The 21,688-nt window shown below is 42.4% G+C and overlaps 1 protein-coding gene across 8 annotated transcripts in view; it reads right to left on the reverse strand.

Moving 5' to 3' along the window:
- LOC115254025 (proton-coupled amino acid transporter-like protein CG1139) overlaps positions 1–21,688 on the reverse strand; it is a 51,901-nt gene that overhangs the window by 12,849 nt on the left and 17,364 nt on the right. For 2 of the 8 annotated variants that reach the window (XM_062850704.1, XM_029859394.2), the window contains exons 2-4: positions 9,782–9,967; positions 9,025–9,297; positions 8,874–8,958 (exon numbers count right to left, since the gene is read on the reverse strand). In XM_062850704.1, the coding sequence (XP_062706688.1) occupies positions 8,874–8,958; positions 9,025–9,297; positions 9,782–9,924 (501 nt within the window). In that variant the 5' untranslated portion in view covers positions 9,925–9,967. Of the gene's footprint in view, positions 1–8,873; positions 8,959–9,024; positions 9,298–9,781; positions 9,968–10,084; positions 10,281–19,021; positions 19,164–19,206; positions 19,408–21,688 lie in introns of those variants that run through there. The other 6 variants (XM_029859396.2, XM_029859398.2, XM_029859397.2 and 3 more) reach the window with 6 other exon arrangements.

Consider the following 21,688-nt stretch of genomic DNA (forward strand, 5'->3'; position numbering starts at 1 on the left):
TTTCCGGTCCAGGAAATAATTTCACACAAGGCAGCGAAGATCAACAGGGTGTACTACTGCAGTTGTTATGCCCCTCTCAGGTGGCCGATAGACCAGTTCTCGACAAAGCTAAGAGACTATCGAGCACACCAGCTGGATTGAGTCCTATGGTTATCGGTGCACACTTCAATGCCTGGACAGTTAAGTGGGGTAGCCGCTCGACTAACGCGAAAGGCTGGACTCTATTCGAAGCTATGGCTATAGACTAAACGTGGATGTCGCGGAACAGTGCATAGTGATGTGACCTTCTGAAGCCCGGGTCTAAACCCCAGATCGGACTGGAGGGTTGACGATAGATATACACACACAGTGACCATTTGATACAGGGTGGCACACGGAGGAAGACCGCTGCCATAGGTCATCGACCGCCTTTGGGGATGCTTGACCTCGCGCTTCGATAAACCGGCATTTGTGGAGCGATAGCTGATGGAGGGTAAAACCGACGATTTATCCAGCGATGAGTCGGAACCCTAAGCCATACATGTGATGCCGCAATGCCAAGGCGATCCCTACCCAGGAATGGACGTAACCTGGTATTCTGGCGGTGTCCAGAAATAGCAGAACTCCGCGCATCCTGCCTAAGAGCTAGAAGGAGGATGCAAAGAGCTCGCACCGATGAGGGTCGAATGGAACGATGTGAGGACTACAGGGCGGCTTTGGCACAGAACAAAGAGATTACAGCACGTAAGTAGGCCAGGTAGCCAACACGACCCACACTGGAGTAACAGGGTCGAATTCATGGCCAAAAAGTTTTAACACGTTTTTATGGTGTATTATGTATGTACTAGCGATAAAATTGTGAATTTAGATATTGAGGAAGCATTTTGGATTATAAATAGCCATATTAATCCACTTAAGGGTTAGAAATGATTTCTTATAACCTCTCCAAGGACAACGTTTATTTTCACCCCCAAAAATCACTTGAAGCATCCAACATTTTTATTTGACAACAGAGAACTGAAAAATAATTATATTTCCATGAAAAATATTGTTTGGAAACAAGGGCCACCTCGTTTCATAGAAATTCTCCTAGAAGTGTGAGAGAAATTCAATTCTTTTATAAGTGTAGATAATGTATTCAGCAAAGTTGTAAGGAGTGCCAATGGGAGCAAAATTGGGAAACTTGTTGAACAATTGTTCTATCTTCACAATTTTTGGGAATATGGGCCGTTATTTTTGTACGGTCCCTTAAACTCAGTTTAAATGTTGTAGGTACCTTTTTCTAGATATTTTGGGAGTCACATTTTCATTTTGGGGTAACTTTTATAGTGCCCTGGAAAACACATCAAAACTCAAAAATTAATCATGGATTGAAATTTTAGGAGTTTGAACATGATGATAGAACCGTGTGGAATATATCAGTTTGAATTTTTCTATTAAAACATGGCATTTTAACACAACTTTATACATAAAAGTAAGTTCGTGGAGTACTGAGTGAAAAACTCAATGAGTTTAGCTATGAAAAACAATATTTATCTGAAAATATTTTCTTAACGGTGCATCAACATATTATTAGATTACATGCTACAAATAGTGAGCTCTTTATTTGAGTTATTTTATAACAATTTTTGAACACAACAGTTCTAGCTACATTAGACTACTACTGCATTGCATACATTTAGGCGTTTATCGGTGTATGGAGATTTCTGTCCAAATTGACTAAATTAATTCCATTTGACACATTTTGTTAAGAGATGGAAGACCAGATTTGTATTCTGCTGTGATCTATCTACCGAGAATAAGTGGCCGTTCATTGAAAAAGTAGTCGAAACGAAGTTGTTATATCAAAATTAAACATAAATTGTAACTAAAAACTAGTCGAAAAGGTGTAAAATTCAAAATGATTTATTTTTTCGTCTGGTACTTTCTGGTACCCGTTCTCTTGCGATTCACAAAGGATATGCCTTATATTTTATTGTAATTTTATCCAGATCGCGGAATGCTGCAGAATCTGAAAACTTTTTGAATGCTGAAAATGGTTCAAAATTGACAAAAAACATGATTTTGAAAACTCTTCTGTAAGAGAGCAAAATAAATGAAACCAGGTGAAGTTTTTTGTTTAAATGATACACCCTTATCAGGAGAACTGTGTTACATACTCAGTTATTTTTTCAAATTGTCAATATTTCGATAATTGAAGTTCTTCCGATGAGTTATGATGCAAATGAAAAAAACAGTAGAGAAAATCGTGAAATTTCGGCATTTATTCTTAAAAAAATATGCATCCCAAAGTATTTTATTGATTGCCACATGATGAAGCATTGGGCTGCAAAACGGTGAGTCGATAAGGAGAGCGTCCAATATAGCTCTAGTCCTCACAAGTTCCTACCTCATGCTTCCACGGGTCAAGCGATGACAAAGACCGCCAGCTAAGAGTTGTGTGCTTAGCTGGTAGTGCAGCCTGGGCACTGTTGTCCTTCTGACTTCAGCTAGATTGAGGAGGTACGATCCGAGTGTCTGTTCACCAAGGAGGTGCGGCTCAAACAGCGTCTGTTCTGGCATCCAGCGGCTGAGTAAGAAACGCTGCACCACGCCCAGCTAGATCCAAGGTGGTAGCCCCATCAGCGTGGTCGTCCCAGTGTTGGTTGGGACGTTAAACAGAACTGACACGATGGCCCTCCGGCGAGACAGGAGTGTTGGCGTAGGCCCAATAAGCCACCCGTAAAAATCCCCATTGCGAATAACATAGGAGAAAATACGACTCGATACAATCGGCAAAGACTCACGCGACGAAATAAGGACTACGATTGGAAACTTGGAACATGGAATTGCAAGTCACTAGGTTTCGCAGGATGTGACAGGATAATCTACGACGAACTACATCCCCGCAACTTCGACATCGTGGCGTTGCAGGAACTTTGTTGGACTGGACAGAAAGTGTGGAAAAGTGGACATCAAGCGGCTACCTTCTACCAAAGCTGTGGCACCACCAATGAACTGGGAACAGGATTTATAGTGTTGGGCAAGATGCGACAACGTGTGATCGGGTGGCAGCCGATCAACGCAAGGATGTGCATGTTGAGAGTTAAGGGCCGTTTCTTCAACTACAGCATCATCAACGTCCACTGCCCACACGAAGGGAGACCCGATGACGAGAAAGAAGCGTTCTACGCGCAGTTAGAGCAAACATACGATGGTTGCTCGCCGCGTGACGTGAAAATCGTTGTCGGCGACATGAACGCGCAGGTAGGAAGGGAGGAAATGTACAGACCGGTAATCGGGCGAAACAGCCTGCACGCCGTATCGAATGATAACGGCCAGCGATACGTAAACTTTGCAGCCTCCCGTGGTATGGTAGTCCGAAGCACCTTCTTCCCCCGCAAAGATATCCACAAAGCCACCTGGAGATCACCCGACCATCAAACAGAAAACCAAATCGACCACGTTTTAATCGACGGTAAATTCTTCTCAGATATAACCAACGTCCGCACATACCGCAGTGCGAATATAGATTCGGATCACTACTTAGTCGCTGTATGCATGCGCTCAAAACTTTCGACAGTTATCACCACGCGTCGAAGTCGAACGCCGCGGCTCAACATCAAGCAACTTCGTAACGTAGAAGTGGCTCAAGACTACGCGCAGCAGTTAGCAGTGGCCCTACCAACGGAAGAGCAGCTTGGCGCAGCTACACTTGAAGATGGCTGGAGGGACATCCGATCCGCCATAGGTAGTACCTCGGCTACATCACTAGGTTTCGCGACTCCGAATCACAGAAACGACTGGTACGACGGCGAATGTGAACAGTTGAAAAAACGAGAAGAATGCAGCATGGGCGAGAATGCTGCAACACCGTACGAGAGCGAATGAGGCACGTTACAAACAGGCGCGGAACAGGCAGAACTCAGTCTTCCGGATGAAGAAGCGCCAGCAGGAAGAACGAGATCGCGAAGCGATGGAAGAGCTGTACCGCGCTAAGGAAACACGAAAGTTCTACGAGAAACTGAACCGCTCGCGCATAGGCTTTGTGCCACAAGCCGACATGTGCCGAGATAATCACGGGAATATTCTCACGAGCGAGCGTGAGGTGGTCGAGAGGTGGCGGCAGCATTACGATGAGCACCTCAATGGCGACGTTGCAAGTACCGAAGGTGGCGTGGTAACAGATCTAGGAGTACGTGCACAGGACGAAAGACTTCCGGCCCCTGACCTTCAAGAGATTGAGGAGGAGGTTGGCCGGTTGAAAAACAACAAAGCCGCTGGAGCAGATCAACTACCAAGCGAGCTTCTAAAATACGGTGGAGAAGCACTGGTGAGAGCACTACACTGGGTCATTACCAAGATTTGGGAGGAGGAAGTATTACCGGAGGAATGGATGGAAGGTATCGTGTGTCCCATCTACAAAAAGGGCGACAAGTTGGATTGCGGGAACTACCGCGCGATCACACTACTGAGCGCTGCCTACAAAATACTCTCTCAAATTTTATGCCGCCGTCTATCACCGATTGCAAGAGAGTTCGTGGGACAATATCAGGCTGGATTTCTGGGTGAACGCGCTACAACGGACCAGATGTTCGCCATCCGCCAGGTGTTGCAGAAATGCCGCGAATACAACGTGCCCACACATCACTTGTTCATCGATTTCAAATCGGCGTATGATACAATCGATCGAGAACAGCTATGGCAGATTATGCACGAATACGGATTCCCGGATAAACTGATACGGTTGATCAAGGCGACGATGGATCGAGTGATGTGCGTAGTTCGAGTATCAGGGACACTCTCGAGTCCCTTCGAATCTCGCAGAGGGCTACGGCAAGGTGATGGTCTTTCGTGCTTGCTGTTCAACATTGCTTTGGAGGGTGTAATAAGAAGAGCGGGGATAAACACGAGTGGGACGATTCTCACGAAGTCCGTTCAGCTGCTTGGTTTCGCCGACGATATTGATATTATTGCTCGTAAATTTGAGACGATGGCGGAAACGTACATCCGACTAAAGAGTGAAGCCAGGCGAATCGGATTAGTCATTAATGTGTCGAAGACAAAGTACATGATGGCGAAGGGCTCCAGGGAGGAATCACCGCGCCCGCCACCCCGAATTCATATCGACGGTGATGAAATCGAGGCGGTTGAAGAATTCGTGTACTTGGGCTCACTGGTGACCGACGACAACGACACCAGCAGAGAAATTCAGAGGCGCATTGTGGCAGGAAATCGTGCCTACTTTGGACTCCGCAGAACTCTACGATCGAATAAAGTTCGCCGTAACACGAAGTTAACCATCTACAAAACGTTGATTAGACCGGTCGTCCTCTATGGGCACGAAACATGGACCCTACGTGCAGAGGACCAACGCGCCCTTGGAGTTTTCGAACGGAAGGTGTTGCGTACCATCTACGGCGGAGTGCAGATGGAAGACGGGACTTGGAGAAGGCGAATGAACCACGAGCTGCATCAGCTGCTGGGAGAACCAACCATCGTCCATACCGCGAAAATCGGGAGGCTACGGTGGGCGGGTCACGTCATCAGGATGTCGGATAGCAACCCGACTAAAATGGTTCTCGAGAGTCATCCGACCGGTACAAGAAGACGTGGAGCGCAGCGAGCTAGGTGGGTCGACCAAGTGGAGGACGATCTGCGGACCCTACGCAGAGTGCGGAACTGGAGACAAACATCCATGGACCGAGTGGAATGGAGGCGGCTCCTATGTACAGCAGAGGCCACCCCGGCCTTAGCCTGACCGGTAAGGTAAGTATGATGAAGCATTACTTCATTTATCTTTAAAATATATTAGACTCTGGAAAACCCTGAAAAAAAAAATTCGACTTATGGCCAGGAATTTGGCCCATTTACGCCTGTGTGCGACCCCTTGGGGTGATGCCTACAGAGAGTGCCGAGGTAGCGCTCCAAACGAAGTGAAGAGGGATTCGCTATTGCCACGCTTCACGCTTCACTTGAAGAACGCGTTCTACAGTGTCAGCTGGGCTGCCATCGAGAGTACCATACATCACCTAGGAGTCCCGGATAGCCTATGCCGGATACTGGAGAGCTACTTTCAGAACGGGGTGCTCTTCTACGAAACCAAGAAAGGAGAGAGGAGTTACAACATCACCGCAGAAATCCCTCAGGGGTCAACCCTGAGTCCGGTACATGACTGCGTATGATGGAGTATTCTGGCCCATATTACGTTTACTGGACGTGAAGCTCGCTAGCTTTGCCGATGACATTACCCTCGTGGTAAGCGGTAAGTCTATAGAGGAAATGGAGCTGACAGCAATACATGCAATCGGCATAGTGGGGGATCGGATGAGATCGAGACAGCTCGCACAACGCAAAATGAAGGTTGTGAACAACCGCAAATTTGAACAACAGGCAGTGGTCATCACATGCGGGTGAGCTCCTGATCCATTGTCGAAGATCATTTCAAATGGCTAAGCGATAACTTAAAGCAAGCGTCCGAAAAGTTTAGCGACTCTACAGTAATCATAGGCAGATGTGCCTAAGAATGTCCAGCGCTTTGCTTAGCGGACGATATGGATGTCATCGACGATTCTATAACACTAGCCCGAATGTCACTAGCCCGGATGACACTAGCCTGAACGACACTAGCCCGAATGCACCGTTAGCCCAAATGTCACTAGCCCGAATATTACAAGCCCGAATCAGTGAAGAGAATTGTCAGTTGTTGTTTTGATTTTGTGGTATGGTTAAATATGTTTTTCTCCTCGTTAAGTCAGTTGTCGTATGTTGTTTTTTTTCATCGAATCAATCGAACCCTGTATGTTAAAATATAGTTGATCCTGTGTCAAATTGTTTTCTTGATTTCGCTAATCGTTTTCTACTTGTGTTCATATTTTGTGTCCTTAAATTGTTATCGGTCCAAAATCAACAGAAACATGTAACTGAACTTCTGAACATCTAAGAGATAACCAAAAATACGCCAAGTTGGTCAGTTGATTGCAATAAAATTTTAAAATAATAAAGATTTCATGTCAACCTTCATCCCGCTACAAATACAATTAAAAATATTCAAATTCGTTCAATTGTCCTATCGGTCCTACCTAGATGAACCATGTCATTTTCTCAAGCGTAGCCTAGAAATGTCAACCTAGGCATACACAAGTAACGTTGTTAAGTTAATATAAAGCAGTCAGTTTTTGTCCAAAATGTCACGTCGAACGCATTGACGTCAACAATGCGTTTAAGTGTTCGCACGTTAGCTTCGAATCTATCAGCACAATTAAGTGCTGCAAATCTCCTTCCCACTATTGATTCTTCGGTCGATTTTTATTGCTTTATTTAAAGAAAATATGACCAACTAACATTGTAAAAAATCGAAAAAGCGACTATGACATTAATAAATTACTATGTAATAAAAATCAACCGAAAAACGTGGGAAATAGAGCCCAAACAACATTTTGAAGTCAGATGGCTGTAAAAGGTTCCATAACCTGTCACAAATTCTATAATACTTTTATTAGGATTTGTAACGATCATCAAAACCTTCTCAAATCCAACCGACTTGGAACTATTGCTTGGGAATAGACTCTACTGAGCCCCGGCGGTTCCTCCTGTTTATCGAGCATGTCTGATGCATATGATCAGCCATACTCCATCTGCAGCAGCCGGTTCGTGATGAACCGTTTGAGGCGCATTAAAGTGTTAAAAAGGTGATATGTTTCACTAAAGAACACTGCATTACAATAATGAAAATGAAACTCCTTCACTTTAATACCGTCAACCCCTGCGAACTTGGCCAGGGACATGTTCTCAAAATTTTTTGTTGCAGACAAAACGGAACCTGAATTTGTTGCGTACTTCAACTCGTGAATAATCATTTATTACCATCCCAAAATCGAAACTTTTCGATGATACATCTTCAGCAGCGTTGCAGTGTTTACCAACTCGAAATTACCGCTCGAAAATCACAATGCAAGCCTTAAAAAATCTCTAAACTCGTGATGCACGATCTATGTCCTATTCTGTTCAAGTTTGGACAAACCTATGTCGCATTGGGTAGAATGTCGCAACAAATTCCGGTTGCGACATTGTCGTTATTGTTGCGCGATGGTTGAATTTTGATTCACTGGCCCGAATCGAAATTCATCTATCAGTATCTTGGTAATAATAGAATACGGAAGAACAGTGTATGTTTCAAAGAAGGAAAAACCTCTGCCGGATTTGTAAATTGATTATGGCGCTAATGATGGTGCTAATATGATTTGCGTCAATAAATCTTGAAAGAATAGCCGATAACTTAAAGAAGGAAAAACCTCTGATGAAATTGTTAATCAGTTTTTCCCAAAATACCTTATGCTACCATTCGGGCTAGTGGTATTCGGGCTAGGGTTACATTCGGGCTTGTGGTATTCGGGCTAGTGTCTTTCGGGCTAGTGTTACAGAACCGTCATCGACATCTATCGTAGGACTGTAGAGGAAGCTTTTGCGCCTCTGAAGAGTGAGCCAGTGAAGCTAGTCTTGATAATAAACTCGATTAATGCGAAGCAAATAGTTGCGGGTAAATACAGAAGCAGTCCTACTTAGCAATAAGACGCTAAGGTAGTGACTGATGTGAACGGTGATTTCTCCGACAGTTCCTCCAACATTTTCTTCTGGATTTTCTCGACGCAATTTTTGCTGTTGTCTCAGGTTTTGCTCAGAGAGCTCCTCCAGGAGGCCAAGAGTCGACCCCCGGGGGGTCTCCGGAAAGTTCTTCTGATACCTTCTGGAGTTTTCAAATGGAACACTAGAAAATATTTGACCATCACATCGTACCAATCAATAAAATTTAATTTTGATTGAGTGATGAGATCATAAGAGACATCCGAAGTATCGGCCTGACAGACTTCCCCTTTTCAAATACTTGATTTATTCTAACACCACTTTGAACTTACCTGTTTGATGTTAGTAGCGACGAATACTATGTACACACAACATATACCCAACTGGTACACTATCATGAACCCGTCAACAATAACTCTGCAGAGAAAAAGTAACGTTAATAAGTAAAATTAAGCATCCATCCCCACTTCAACCACCACCTACACGGCATACGGTGAAAACCGCCGCAAGCAGTTCGGTCCCTCCTCCAGGGCCATCTTCATCGAAATCGGATAGGTCAGTATAGGAACTCGATGCCGCTTGCAGAGGATGTACTGGGCCTGGACAAGCACGTGCAGACAGTAGGTACACAGGATGCCAATCAGGATGGTGTTCACGAAACCGGATATGTAGCCGGCATTGTAGAAGGCCTGTGGCATGGCGAGGATGCCCGTCCCCAGCGATCCCTTGAGCAGATGCACCAACGTTTCGAAGTTTCTGTGGTGGGGGAATGGAAGAATGTGTTAAATCTGTTTCTTGAGCTATGCAGGGATGGGAACACTCACTTGCAAAGAATTACACTCACTTGCTATTTTCTCAGCTCAGAAGCGTGCAATCAAGAAACGATGTATGGACGACTTTTGCATTGTGATATTGTCTCAAACTTTGTCGAATAGAGTAGGGGTCGCTCATGAATCCCAAAATCGTGACAGAGCTGTGAAAGTGACTCTCCACAAGGTGAGTGTAAATTACATTCACCTCGAGGAGAGTTGCCTTCGCAGCTCACTGAGGAATTTGGTAAGCGTGTGCGACCCCTACTTTATTCGGCAAACTTTTAGACAAAATCACAAGGCAAAAGTCTTCCATACATCATTTTTTGATTGCACGCTTATGAGCTGAGAAAACTGCAAGTGAGTGTAACTCTTTGCAAATGAGTGTTCCCATCCTTGGAGCTTTGTAACCACTGAAGTTGGGTAATTACGTCGTTGGATGAGGCCGGTTTCGATGAAGATGTGGATCATAGTTATCGTCCACTATCATGTCGCCGTTCCTGGTTGGTGACGATGGCTTACTGAGCAGCTGCATGTCCAAGTTGACATCTTTTCGTGGACTTCCGGAGGCCATGTTGGTAGTTTTTGTTTTACGTTACTAGTAGTTTTAGGGATGTCTGGAAAATAATTGTTAGAAAAAATAAAATCAATCTTTGTGGTAGTGAAGAACAATAACTAGTACAACTAGACCAATTAAGCTCAATCAGACAGTGCAATCAAAGTGCATAGCTCACCAGTCAACGACGCCGGTATCTACATCGGTGAGCAAAGGGCCATTTGTTTGTCTAGATTCTGAAACTATGTAGGTAAACGTTCAATTATTCCATCAGTCCGATCAGGTCAGTCTAACGTCCTGCCTGGTTGCTGTGATCAATTTTAACAGATCGGTCACGAGTGAAGATCAAGCTCACAAAACCAGATTCAATCGGACTTGGAAACCAGATCCATCCAACTCAGCCACTGCACATGATCTTGGTGCTCGATTGGTTTCTAATTTAGAAAGCTCGTCCAACAAAGTATAGTTTCCACCCCCCGCGTCATTGCATTTTGGCTTGCTATTTATAAACCGAGAACACCCCTTCCCAATGTCCCAAAAAACCCTGTGATTGTTAATGCTAAGAGAGAAACACACCGCCAGATTCCGATCCTGTTGTAAGCAATTTATTTTAATCAAATTCAATTGAAAACGAACGAGCCATGCCGAGGTGTCCGAGCGCGTAATAAACTTGACGTTTTCCGTCACCACCTCGAACCTTCTTCGTTTGGGAAGTCATACCCACCTACTCGAAAAATGATTGCAAGGAAATTGCAAGAGCAAGATGTCCACATTTGCATCATCGATCAGAATTACAGCTGATTTTTGTACCATGTATTAGGAAGAGTGAGGCCACCTGCTGGGTTGAAAGCATGGTAAAAATATCTCCGTGACATGTGAAGGGTAATTTGTTTGAATTAGGAAGAAGTTGTATCACTGGTGATTCGATGCAGCTGCAGTGTTTGTAAACAAGTCACAACACAGAGACTTTGGTATCTTTTTGAGTCATTGGATAGAGCAAATACGGAATTTCGATTCCCCCTTCCCATGTTTGCTACAAGGTTTGCTACATGTTATCCGAACATCCTACATCAAAAGACCCAGACCCATTCACACCCATTGCTTCGGTAGCAAGAGCAACATCTGTAAAGGAGCTGGTAGCAGTTTACCGCGACTTCGCAGTCTCCAGATCTTATTGTATGCGGAACAGGAACCCAGGCTCGCTACGACCAACTTGGAAAGAGCTGACAACCCGACCTTCAACCGGCCCCCACGTATCAACCCCGTAGGGTCGCAGTACCGACAGCAAGTGAATGCCATATCCCAAGAGGCAAACGAACAGATAGACGAGATCCATCCGGAGGACATGCTCGAGCAGGAAGAAGCTCGACAGCAACTGGCAATCCAATGGGAAGAAGTGACAACGGAGCCAGCAGAGATCAACGCAATACAATGTGCCCCAGCCCAAAAACGTACACATTCTGCTACAGTTGCGGCAATAAAGGAGTCACCACCCGACAATGCCCGTCTTGTGCCTCTAGATGGAAACAACTGGCCGGAGCTAACAGAAACTCTCTGACGGGAAACCGATAGAGGGAGAATCAACTAAAACTAACTTCCACCAATCTTCCAATCCCCCACTTAACAGACATACCAACATTCCGCAAAGTAGTCTCCACAATCATAAATCCAACAATAGACAATAGACCATATGCAGACATCACGATACTGGGTCGACCACTAAAAGGATTGCTGGATAGCGGTGCGATATACAGTGTCCTCGGAGGTCATCTGACCAATCTAGCAGAAGCACTGGGACTAACAAAGTTCCAAGTACAAGGTACCATCAGCACCGCGGACAACACGTTACACAACGCCAGTTTCTACGTACATTTACTGATCGAATACAACAACGGGAGGCGCTTAATACCAGTTCTATGCATTAGAACGTTTCCGGACATCCTGATACTAGGCGTAGACTTCTGGAAATGCTTCGAGGTGAATATTAACGTTTGTAGACAGTAACGTAGACCTGAAAAAACTAAGAATGCTAACCGAAGATGAAAAATAGAAACTTGAGCAAACCATAGCCTCGTTTCCAACTTCTGGGAATATCGTTGAACTTGGAAGGACGCTTCTCTATGAACACCAGATAGATACCGGTGAAGCAGCCCCAATAAAGTAGCTGTGCTATCCAGTATTACGATTCCTCTTGAACGACATACACAAAGAGGTAGATCGAATGCTCAGTTTAGACGTGATAGAAGAAACCAACCGCTACCCATGGAACAACCCAATCGTCACAGTCAAGAAAAAGGACGGAAGCATGAGGTTATGTCTGGACGCACGTAAGCTTAATACGATAGTTGTGCCTGAAGCCTACCCAACACCACACATCTATGCAATTATGAACAACCTTGGAAGCTCAAAATACCGACTTAGAAGCAGCATTCAAGCAAATCCCCCTGGCGCAAAAAAATCGTCCGAAGACAGCGTTCACTATTCCTCAAAGAGGTCATTACCAATTTAAGGTAGTACCCTTCGAACTGTCGACCGCTAGTCAGGCCCTGTCGCGGGTAATGAACTTCCTGTTCAGGGGCTGTCCATAAACGATTCATCAAAGATTTCTCCAGGATTGCGGCTCCCTGACAGAACAAATAAAGACTAAAGTGCACTTCAAATAGACCGAGCAGTGCGAGAAAGCATTCCAAACTCTGAAACTTTGAACGGCCCCCGTATTGACGACTCCCGATAACTCGAAACCCTTCTCGATAGCTTCGGACTTTGCGATTGGTGCAGTGCTCACCCAGGAACATGACGGCCAGGAGAAAGTCATCGCTTACAGTATGACCCATAAAAAAATGCGACAGTTTTCAAAGTCATCGTTCACCTACTTCGAACTGATTAACCTTGCATGTATCTATTGGATAGTATAGTAGAGCCACTAATCTGGTAATGGCAAAGGGACATAAACTGATTTCATGCACTTACGTTTGGAAATATAACGTTGAACATATGGATGTCGAAATCGTCCACGCGCCAGAGGCCGTTTTTTAAGGATATCATTTTCTTTCAATTGCTTTTAATCACATTTAATCAAATTTTATTTTCAAAATAGTACTTTTATGGCTGGATAAGGTCTTCAGGAGTTCGTTGGTTCGTCGGACAAGAACGAAAAAAATATTTACTTATAAATTAAGAGACATTTTCTGGAGATTGAATTATTTGACAAATGATAATTTTTAGAAAATATAATGTTTTAAGCATGAAATTGGTTTTAAGTACTTAGTATTTGCACCTATCATAAAGGTAGGTTTATATGCCTTTATCGACAAAAAATTGTTTTGAAAAATGTTTAAACAGTGTTTAGTTTTTTATTAATTTATCTTAAATATGGTTTTTAATATGTAGCACCTTTTTTAGTTTTTGTTTCCTAAACATTTGAAATTATTTTTAAAATATTTTTCAAACATGGGCGTATTAAAGAGTACATATTTCTTCATTGTTCTCATGTGTTTAAAAGTTTCTATCTTAGTTCATTTTATTCTGAAAATTAGAGGAAAACTTGATTTTATTTAGAAATTGTTAACAATTATAAGGTATCCCATATACGTAACCAATGAATATTTTGACAAAAATTTTAGAGATCCTGTATGACAATGACCTCCTTATTGTATCATAATCCAAAAAAGTTTAATTCATTGGGGTTATTTTATTAAAAATCATCAAATACCGCAAAAAAATGGAATGTCGCATTTTTTTATGGGTCATACTGTACATGTCACAAAAACTCTAATCGGAGGAGAAAAAATTCTCAGTTACTGAGAAGGAGTGTTTAGCGGTCATCCGCGCTATTGAGAATTTTCGGGGATACGTGGAATAATCCCACTTTATCGTTTACTGTGATCACTCCAGTTTATCGTATCTCAAGTCGATGAAAAACCCTACGCCCAGGCTCGCACGATGGATTCTGAGGCTCGACATCAAATACCGCAAAGGTTCAATTAATGTTGTTCCGGACTGCCTCAGCAGAATCGGCGAAGTAAACTTCATCGCAAACGAGACAGTAGCAGCAGACTCATGGTGTACAGAACTCCTAGAATCGGTGAGGGCGAATCGAGACAAATATCCGGACTACAAACTGCAAGGAGCAGTAATTTACAAGAATTGTGCAGTGAAGGATGAAACAGGAGTTCAAGCATTCCGCTGGAAGAGAGTTGTCCCAGCAGGCCTCAGAGACGAGATCGTCCGCAATTTCCACGATATACCAACAGCTGCTCATCTAGGATTTGAACGGACGCTCCAAGAGGTACAGATAGACTACTTTTGGCCAAAAATGGCTATGGATGTCCGACGGCACGTGAAGGCCTGCGCTGTCTGTAAGGCGTGCAAAGAACTAAATGTCCCTCTGACACCGGCAATGCCAAACCGGCCAAACTTCCATGGGAGATGTTGTCTATCGACTGAATAGGTCCCGTGATCCGTTTGCGAGCCGGAAATGCGGGCTCCTGGTCATCACTGATTGGGTAACCAAATACGTGGTGGCAAAAGCATTTCGGGCGGCGAACGCGGCGCCGATGGTAGACTGTCTAGAAAAGAACGTGTTTTTACGATTCTCAGCCCTACGTTGGTTTGGTGTAGAATCATGCCCTGAGATCGAAAACGCGAAGGAAAAAAAAATACAGTAGAGCGGAATTTTTTTCGACTTTCCATTCAAGATTTGGTCGGGGTTCTGCTAAACCGAACTAAAGACCATTTTTTGAAAAATTGAGTTTTCTTAACCATTGAATGAAAAATGAGATGATCTTCCTTCCATATTAAAATCCAGTAATTCTGACAGCTCTTCGTGGAGTAAATTCAAAATTTCTGTGTGGCAGAACATACAAAATATAAAATTGCATCCAACCAGAGTGAACTATAAACCATTCCATAGAATCAGCGAAATATTTCAGTTTTGGCCCAGATGATGAACATTTCAAGTTCTCCTCATCACCGTCAGATTTCTAACTTCTAACCGACTCATACTAACAATCTTTGATAGAATTGAACACGTAATTAGAAATATGGGTGTTGCAGGATCCAATTATGTTTCGATGGCGCTGATTGCCATTTTTCCAAATCACATTCAGCCAGACCGAACCAAATCCACTGCATTTCAGAATCAATTTATTCTCAACAATACAAAAATTAACTGATTTTGAATACCTGCATTATGTCGACACACCTCATACTGATAATGTAATACAGAAGCCGTCATTGAACAACAAGGCTAATTAGAATAATAGAGCTTGAAAAAAATCAAACACTTGGTTCACTTTGGCTGATCGAAAAATAGCGTTTTCACAAAAACCATCCTTGAGAAGAATGTTTAGAACTTGATTCAGACTTAACGACTGACCTTCAGCTAGGTAAAATGAGCTAGAGGTAACGCGCTTGGTTATCACTTGAATGATCCAAGTTCGAATCTCTTTCATTATTTTTTGATTTTTTTTTTGTCTTGGTTCACTTTGGCAGAACATTTTCATGGTTTTCTTCCACCAGCATACATTTGAAGTACACAAATTGCTCCACTTTCACATCTCAGGACTTCAGGACATGCAGGACATCATTTGACATAATCACTCTTGCTCTGTACCTGCACATTAGTGCACATGCACTGCCTATGAAAAAACAAAACATGGGTGGGAAGGGCTGGACTGGGAGGGTTTCTGCCGTTCAAACGGCATATTTCACACTTTTTTGAGACCTCTGTGCTACCATACTATACGCGTCCTCTCTGATTGATGTAAGGATTGTGAGTGATATCGATTTCAACTTCATAAATGATGAAAAAACAAGATTTTTTCATAATCCGACTGGTTTTCTCTGAAACAAAGAAACACAGTCAGCCACACTGAACTATAAACCATATTCCAATCTTTTTGTTCAGCCAGAGTGAACTGAGTGCAAAGCACTGAGAAATTAAATGTGATTATATCAATGATTTCAAATAATTTACATATATACTTCATCTCTGATGGTTAATAAAGGCTTGTAAGTTACAAGTGTGCGGAAAAGTTTCAAATAATCTTAGCTGTTGTTTATTTGTGACTGGTTGAACTTTAAGCTTGATTATCTCGGAATAAAGTTTTTGGCGCTTAGTTCGGTTTAGCAGAACCCCGGCCATTTATGATTTGTAATTGATTTTTGTTCTATTTTTAAGCAAAGTCGCTCACTTCACACATCTCATTCTTCGTAATCAATTATCTGATTTAGCTGATTTTTTTTTACTGTAATTCGCCTACATATGGTTTGTCAAATAAACAATGAGAAAGAATTTTTAAATTGTTATTTTTTCTTATTGAAAAAAAAAAATACATTTCTTCATACTTGCTAAAATTAAAGGAGATCGTCCCTGAAATTCATCAATATCTTGAATTCCATCAATCTGATGCAAAACCTGCATTCAAATGATTGATATGGTATTATATTTAGCTCTTAATTTAAAAAAGATTTAACATTGGTTGATCAAAATGCAAGATATTTGAATTTTAGTTAATTTCATATTTTAAAAAGTTGTAAAACTCAATATTGAGCTAAAACTCAAAAACTGTTCTTCTTAAAATTTTTTAAAGCACTGTTTCGAAATCAGCGCTATATTGTGCTTCAAAAATTTTGATCGGTGACAGAAGTTCACGACTTTTGTTTTATTTTGTAAACTAGTGTTCCTTACTATAGGTAACCTTGATGGTATCTGCTAGAGCGGAAGTATTAGACATAATGCTTGCTCTACAAGATTTACTCACGAGCTGACCAATTCGCACGTGTCAGATGAAGAATCTATATCTGACCATCACCTACTTCTTCTCTGAACATTCGATTGTTACTTCGAATTCTTTGCGTTTCAGGAACCTCCGGTCAACCAACTGGGATCTCTTCACTGATTTGGTAGCGGCCAAATTTCATGAATGCTCACCATCCATTGACACTCCAAGTGATTTAGATGATGCTTATTGATACTACAACGGCCTTCATTATGGAAGCTTTCGAAGAAGCTTGTCCTCTGCGGTCTGTGAAGACCGCCTTGGTGGAACTCTGATCTGGCGAAGCTCAGGAAACAATGTGGAAAGAGTTGGAACAGACGTCGTTCGATTGGCTCGGAAGCCTTAAGATCGGGTCGCAAGGCCTATCATCAAGCTCTTCGTTCTGCTGAACGATCCGGCTGGAAAACCTTTGTACAACTGTTTGCAGTTTGAGTCTAGTCAGTCGGTTAAACAATCCTTGCAAAATATAGGTATGAATTTTCGAGTGAACGAACTTCGTTTTCCTTCAGCAAGGATTAAATTATTTCAAACATGTTTTTCGTTTCTACGCAACAAGAAAACAATATTTTATTGCAATTTTTATCTCTAGGGAATATTCCCAAAACTTGATGAGACATTACTGTGAAGTTTATTTTGAAAATGGGTTGTGCGTCGTATGAAGAAGCATTGCTTCAGACCTATCAATTTGACCTCTTTTCTTCTGAAATGCTTAGAAAGCATTGTGGATCATCATATCCGTGATGTTCATCTGGCCTACGTGCCTCTTCATGTGAACCAACAAGCCTACCAATCTGTCAAGTCCACTGTAACTCTTTTGCACAAGGTTGTTTACGATATCGAGAAAGCATTCGCTCAAAAGCAATCTTGATTGGGTGTTTTGCAGCGAATAGGAAATCGAGTGCTTGTGGATGCCCCCAAGGGGTAGTCTTATCCCTACTTTTGTGGAATCTCGTAGCTGACACGCTATTGGGGCAACTCAAAAATAGCGGGTTTCCTACTTATGGTTTTGCTGATGACTACCTTACATTGTTAGTTGGAATGTCCATCAGTACCTTCGTCGACCTGATGCAAAGCGCTCTTCAGGTTGTTGAGGGTTGGTGCCTTCAATATGGCCTTCCGGTAAGTCCGAGTAAACCATCTATCGTTCTACTCTATTTTCACGGAAAGGTGAAACCATAATGGCGTTCTACCTTTGCGTCTATATGATTCTGAAATTCAATTGATTCAATGTGACTAAACAGGTAAAATTTATTGGAGTCATACTTGATTCCAAGCACCTTGGCACCTCATATTTAATTCAGAATTAGGAAAGCTTCACAGATAAAAATAATGAGATTTACACGTCATGTAAACTTCATTTCAGTCATGTAAACTTAGTGTTATGATGGTTTACATGATATATCATGTAAATTTGTGCTATATGTCGTGTAAACCCTCAGAGTCATGCTGAATTACATGACATATAATGGAAGTTTACATGATATTTTATTACTTTTACATGATATGTCATGTAAACTTCTGTGATATCCCACGCTCCAATTATGTGCATCATATGTCACAGAACTTTACACTCTTTTTTCGATCTGTGTTGTATGGCCTTCGAGCAATGCCGGCGAACCATTGCTAAAGCTTGGGGCTTGGCTTGGGGTCTAAGACCCAAGTATACCAAATGGATTAACGCAACTGTTGTTCGGCCAACATAATGGCCTATAGATGATGTCTTGTGTGGTGACAAGAGGGCGAAGAGAGGACAGTCCAGTCAAAATTAGATCATTTACAAAGGATGTACTTAATGGCGATGTCTGGAGCGTTCTCTTCAACCCCGACGACTCAAAGTTCTCTTTGACGTTGCCCCACTACACATTCATCTTTGAGTATTCACTATCACATTCATCTTCATCATAACATGCACTTTCTTGCACTTACCGCCTATCGGTACTCGGTTTACTAGAGAAAACTCCTGTGAACCGCAGATCATCTTCGTTGTTTTCACTTTTAGTGAATTGGGGCAAAATTGTCCTTGCTCCAAGTGATCTTACTTGTAATATACATGAACTTTGACTGTTTCAGTATAATTTGTATAAAAAGAAAGTATCAAATCAACGTCATGTCACAGTACGCGCCAATCAACATCACATTTTGCAGCGTGGAGACGCATGGTTAAATGTAAGCCTCGCCAATACAACGTGCACAGGCACACGTTTTGACTAACTGCTGTTGAATCAATTACATTGATGTTGAGTTGATTCAGCAGCTTTCAATTATGTTAATTTTGATCAATTTCATCTTCAAAAGACATCCCATGTACCACACATAACAAAACAATCACTTACTTTTCAATTCACTTAATCGATTTGAACAAGTTATCACATCATCCGTAAAATACGACCTGCCTGCTTCTTACTTGACCTAGACCCACTGACTAAATTGAGCTCAATTCAAGCGTCCTACCGTCAAACCGAAAATACAATGCATCACCGAAAGCGCAAACTTTTTATGTTCACCACCACGCTATTACCTCTACCCACAGATAATACCGGCACCGTGCTGGCGAGCACAAAATTCAATTACCCACTGACAAACAAATTCCGCTGCTCCCACGCACGTTGTCGTCGCTCACTTGGGTTGCGACCGATGGTTTTTTTTGCACTAGATCTCGGAAAATTGCGCAGGGCTTCGAAGGTTAATTTATCTCCGACTTCCGTACCGTTCGGCCGTTTGATTGCATCTGGTGAAAAGGTGCAGTCGCACAAAGATCATCCCTGCCCTGCCAGCAGAATCGATCTTGTGACGTTGGCCGCGGACGGGTTGGCATCCGTTCAAAAGGCGATCCAATATGAACGAACACGCTGTCTACGGCAGAGTTGGACGGGTACTAGGGTAAGATGATGGGAAATGTGCGCTTCATGCAATATCTGCACATAAATAAGACTAAATTCAAACATTTCTTCGTTAATGATTTCGGTTTTCTGCTGCTTCTTGACTACCTCGGGACCGTCATATACTCGCAAATCACTCTCGACCTGATCAGCCCACCACGTCAGATGTGCATCACATCGACTTCATTTTGTACTATCCAGATTTATTGTGAACACAATCTTTGCAGGGTTACTATCCGGCATTCTTGCAATATGACCTGCCCACCGAATCCTTCCGGCTTGGGCCACCTTTTGGATGCTAGGTTCTCAATAGAACGCAGCGATCTCGTGGTTCATTCGTCGTGCTTAGAACGCATCGCTCGAAAACTCCAAGTTCATGCAAATCCTCCTCGAGCAATGTTTATGTTTTGTTTTTGAATAGAACCACCGGCCTTATGAGCGTTCTGTACGTACATGGTACATGAACAATCGCTACATTAGGCTTTTGTAGCTACCCAGGTAACCAATAAGCATTTAAATAAGCCTTATTTCAGCTATAAAATTGCATTATATCTGCTTGCTGCTGTATCATAGCAGTTCTACTGCAGAATTGCTCTGTATTAGCATTTCAAATGTTGCTTAAAATCTGACAGCTGTAGTGTAGCATTTCAAATGCGCGATATTTTTTTGTTAACAAGCATACTAACTGCTACTTTATTGCCATAAAACTGCTAAGAGAGATGGGTGATGTTAAACTGTTACACATTTCAACTTTTCAATTCATGTGCCACGACTGTAGGATCCATTACCATACAGATGTCCTATCATTTATTAGTAGCAACGAAGCAAACCAATGAGAGAACAAATGTTTTCCAAATAAATCCCATGGAATAAAAAACCAATTATGCCATCGTGTATTCTGTGGATGGTTTGATTATCAGCACTTGTCCGAGCCGCTGTCCGGGCACAGAAAAATAACTTCCACACCGTACCATACCAAAGCCTTTTAATAGATCAAAAAATCAACGCACATTATCTGATCGTTTATAGCTCATCCTGTAGCGCGGTTCAGCATTATCATCAGCCAGAGGATTGTGGGATCGAATCCCAATTTCAGCGGGAACAGCAAAAAAACAACAGCCCCAAAGTCACACAGGAGAGTGTGATTAAAAATAGAAAGAGAAGAATATGAAGCGACTGAAATGCGCAGGGCAAAATATTTTTGTTTATGTTCGATTTTTTGGGGATAGGAAAGATAAGCATTTAATCAGCCGTATATTGGGCCAAAACCTGCATTTAATTAGCACTTATGGCGCATATACGGCATATTAGCATTTAATTACCTGCAGTAAAGGCGCATATAGTGCTAAATAAATGCAATTTTAACTGCTTATTGGTTACCTGGGTAGTATTTTGCGTCATAAGGGGGATTTTTAATCATCCTGCCCTGTATGAGTGCTTATACTTGGTTTACAATGTGTTGACATGGTGATTGAGAGGGAAATCTCCCTTCACACCAATTGGCAAAAATCTAAATTAAGTCAGTCACGTTTCCGACGGTGCATTACCGCAGCTTTCAGTTTGATCAACTCAAACAAGATCTGGATGAGAATGTATTTTAGTCGATACAAAGACCACTCCCAAACATCACCGCATGGTCTATCATATTTAGCAAATCACGTACTTTAAAATTTACATCACTGCTCCATAACATACTTCAAGCCAACCTGGCGTTGTATTTCATTTCCAACGAAGACAGTAACAATATTGCTTTATAATAGCGTAATTAAAGCAACAAGTGTCCAATAAATCCAAAACAATCACACCTTCTCATACTTATACGACTCAATGAATACTAACGTGCGACAACAAACTATCACTCATAGTTTACCACCATTTCCCGCCATCTGACGCCATCAACAGTTAACCTTTTTCCGCGTACTATCTCTTTGCACTTTGGAATGCCACTGACTGGGCCCATAATTCGCGCCAATTGAATCTGTCCCCAAGTGTATGGGCATCGCTGCGTCGCCCGGTGTTTTGCACCACCCGATTAGATATAGAACAAGCATCGCATCACGCGAGTCCATCATCGTCCGTGGACGTCACCAGACCAGCAGAGCACTGGGCCATCCGTTCATA

The sequence above is a fragment of the Aedes albopictus genome, chromosome 2 (genome assembly GCF_035046485.1).
Source record: "Aedes albopictus strain Foshan chromosome 2, AalbF5, whole genome shotgun sequence".
Lineage (NCBI taxonomy): Eukaryota > Metazoa > Arthropoda > Insecta > Diptera > Culicidae > Aedes > Aedes albopictus.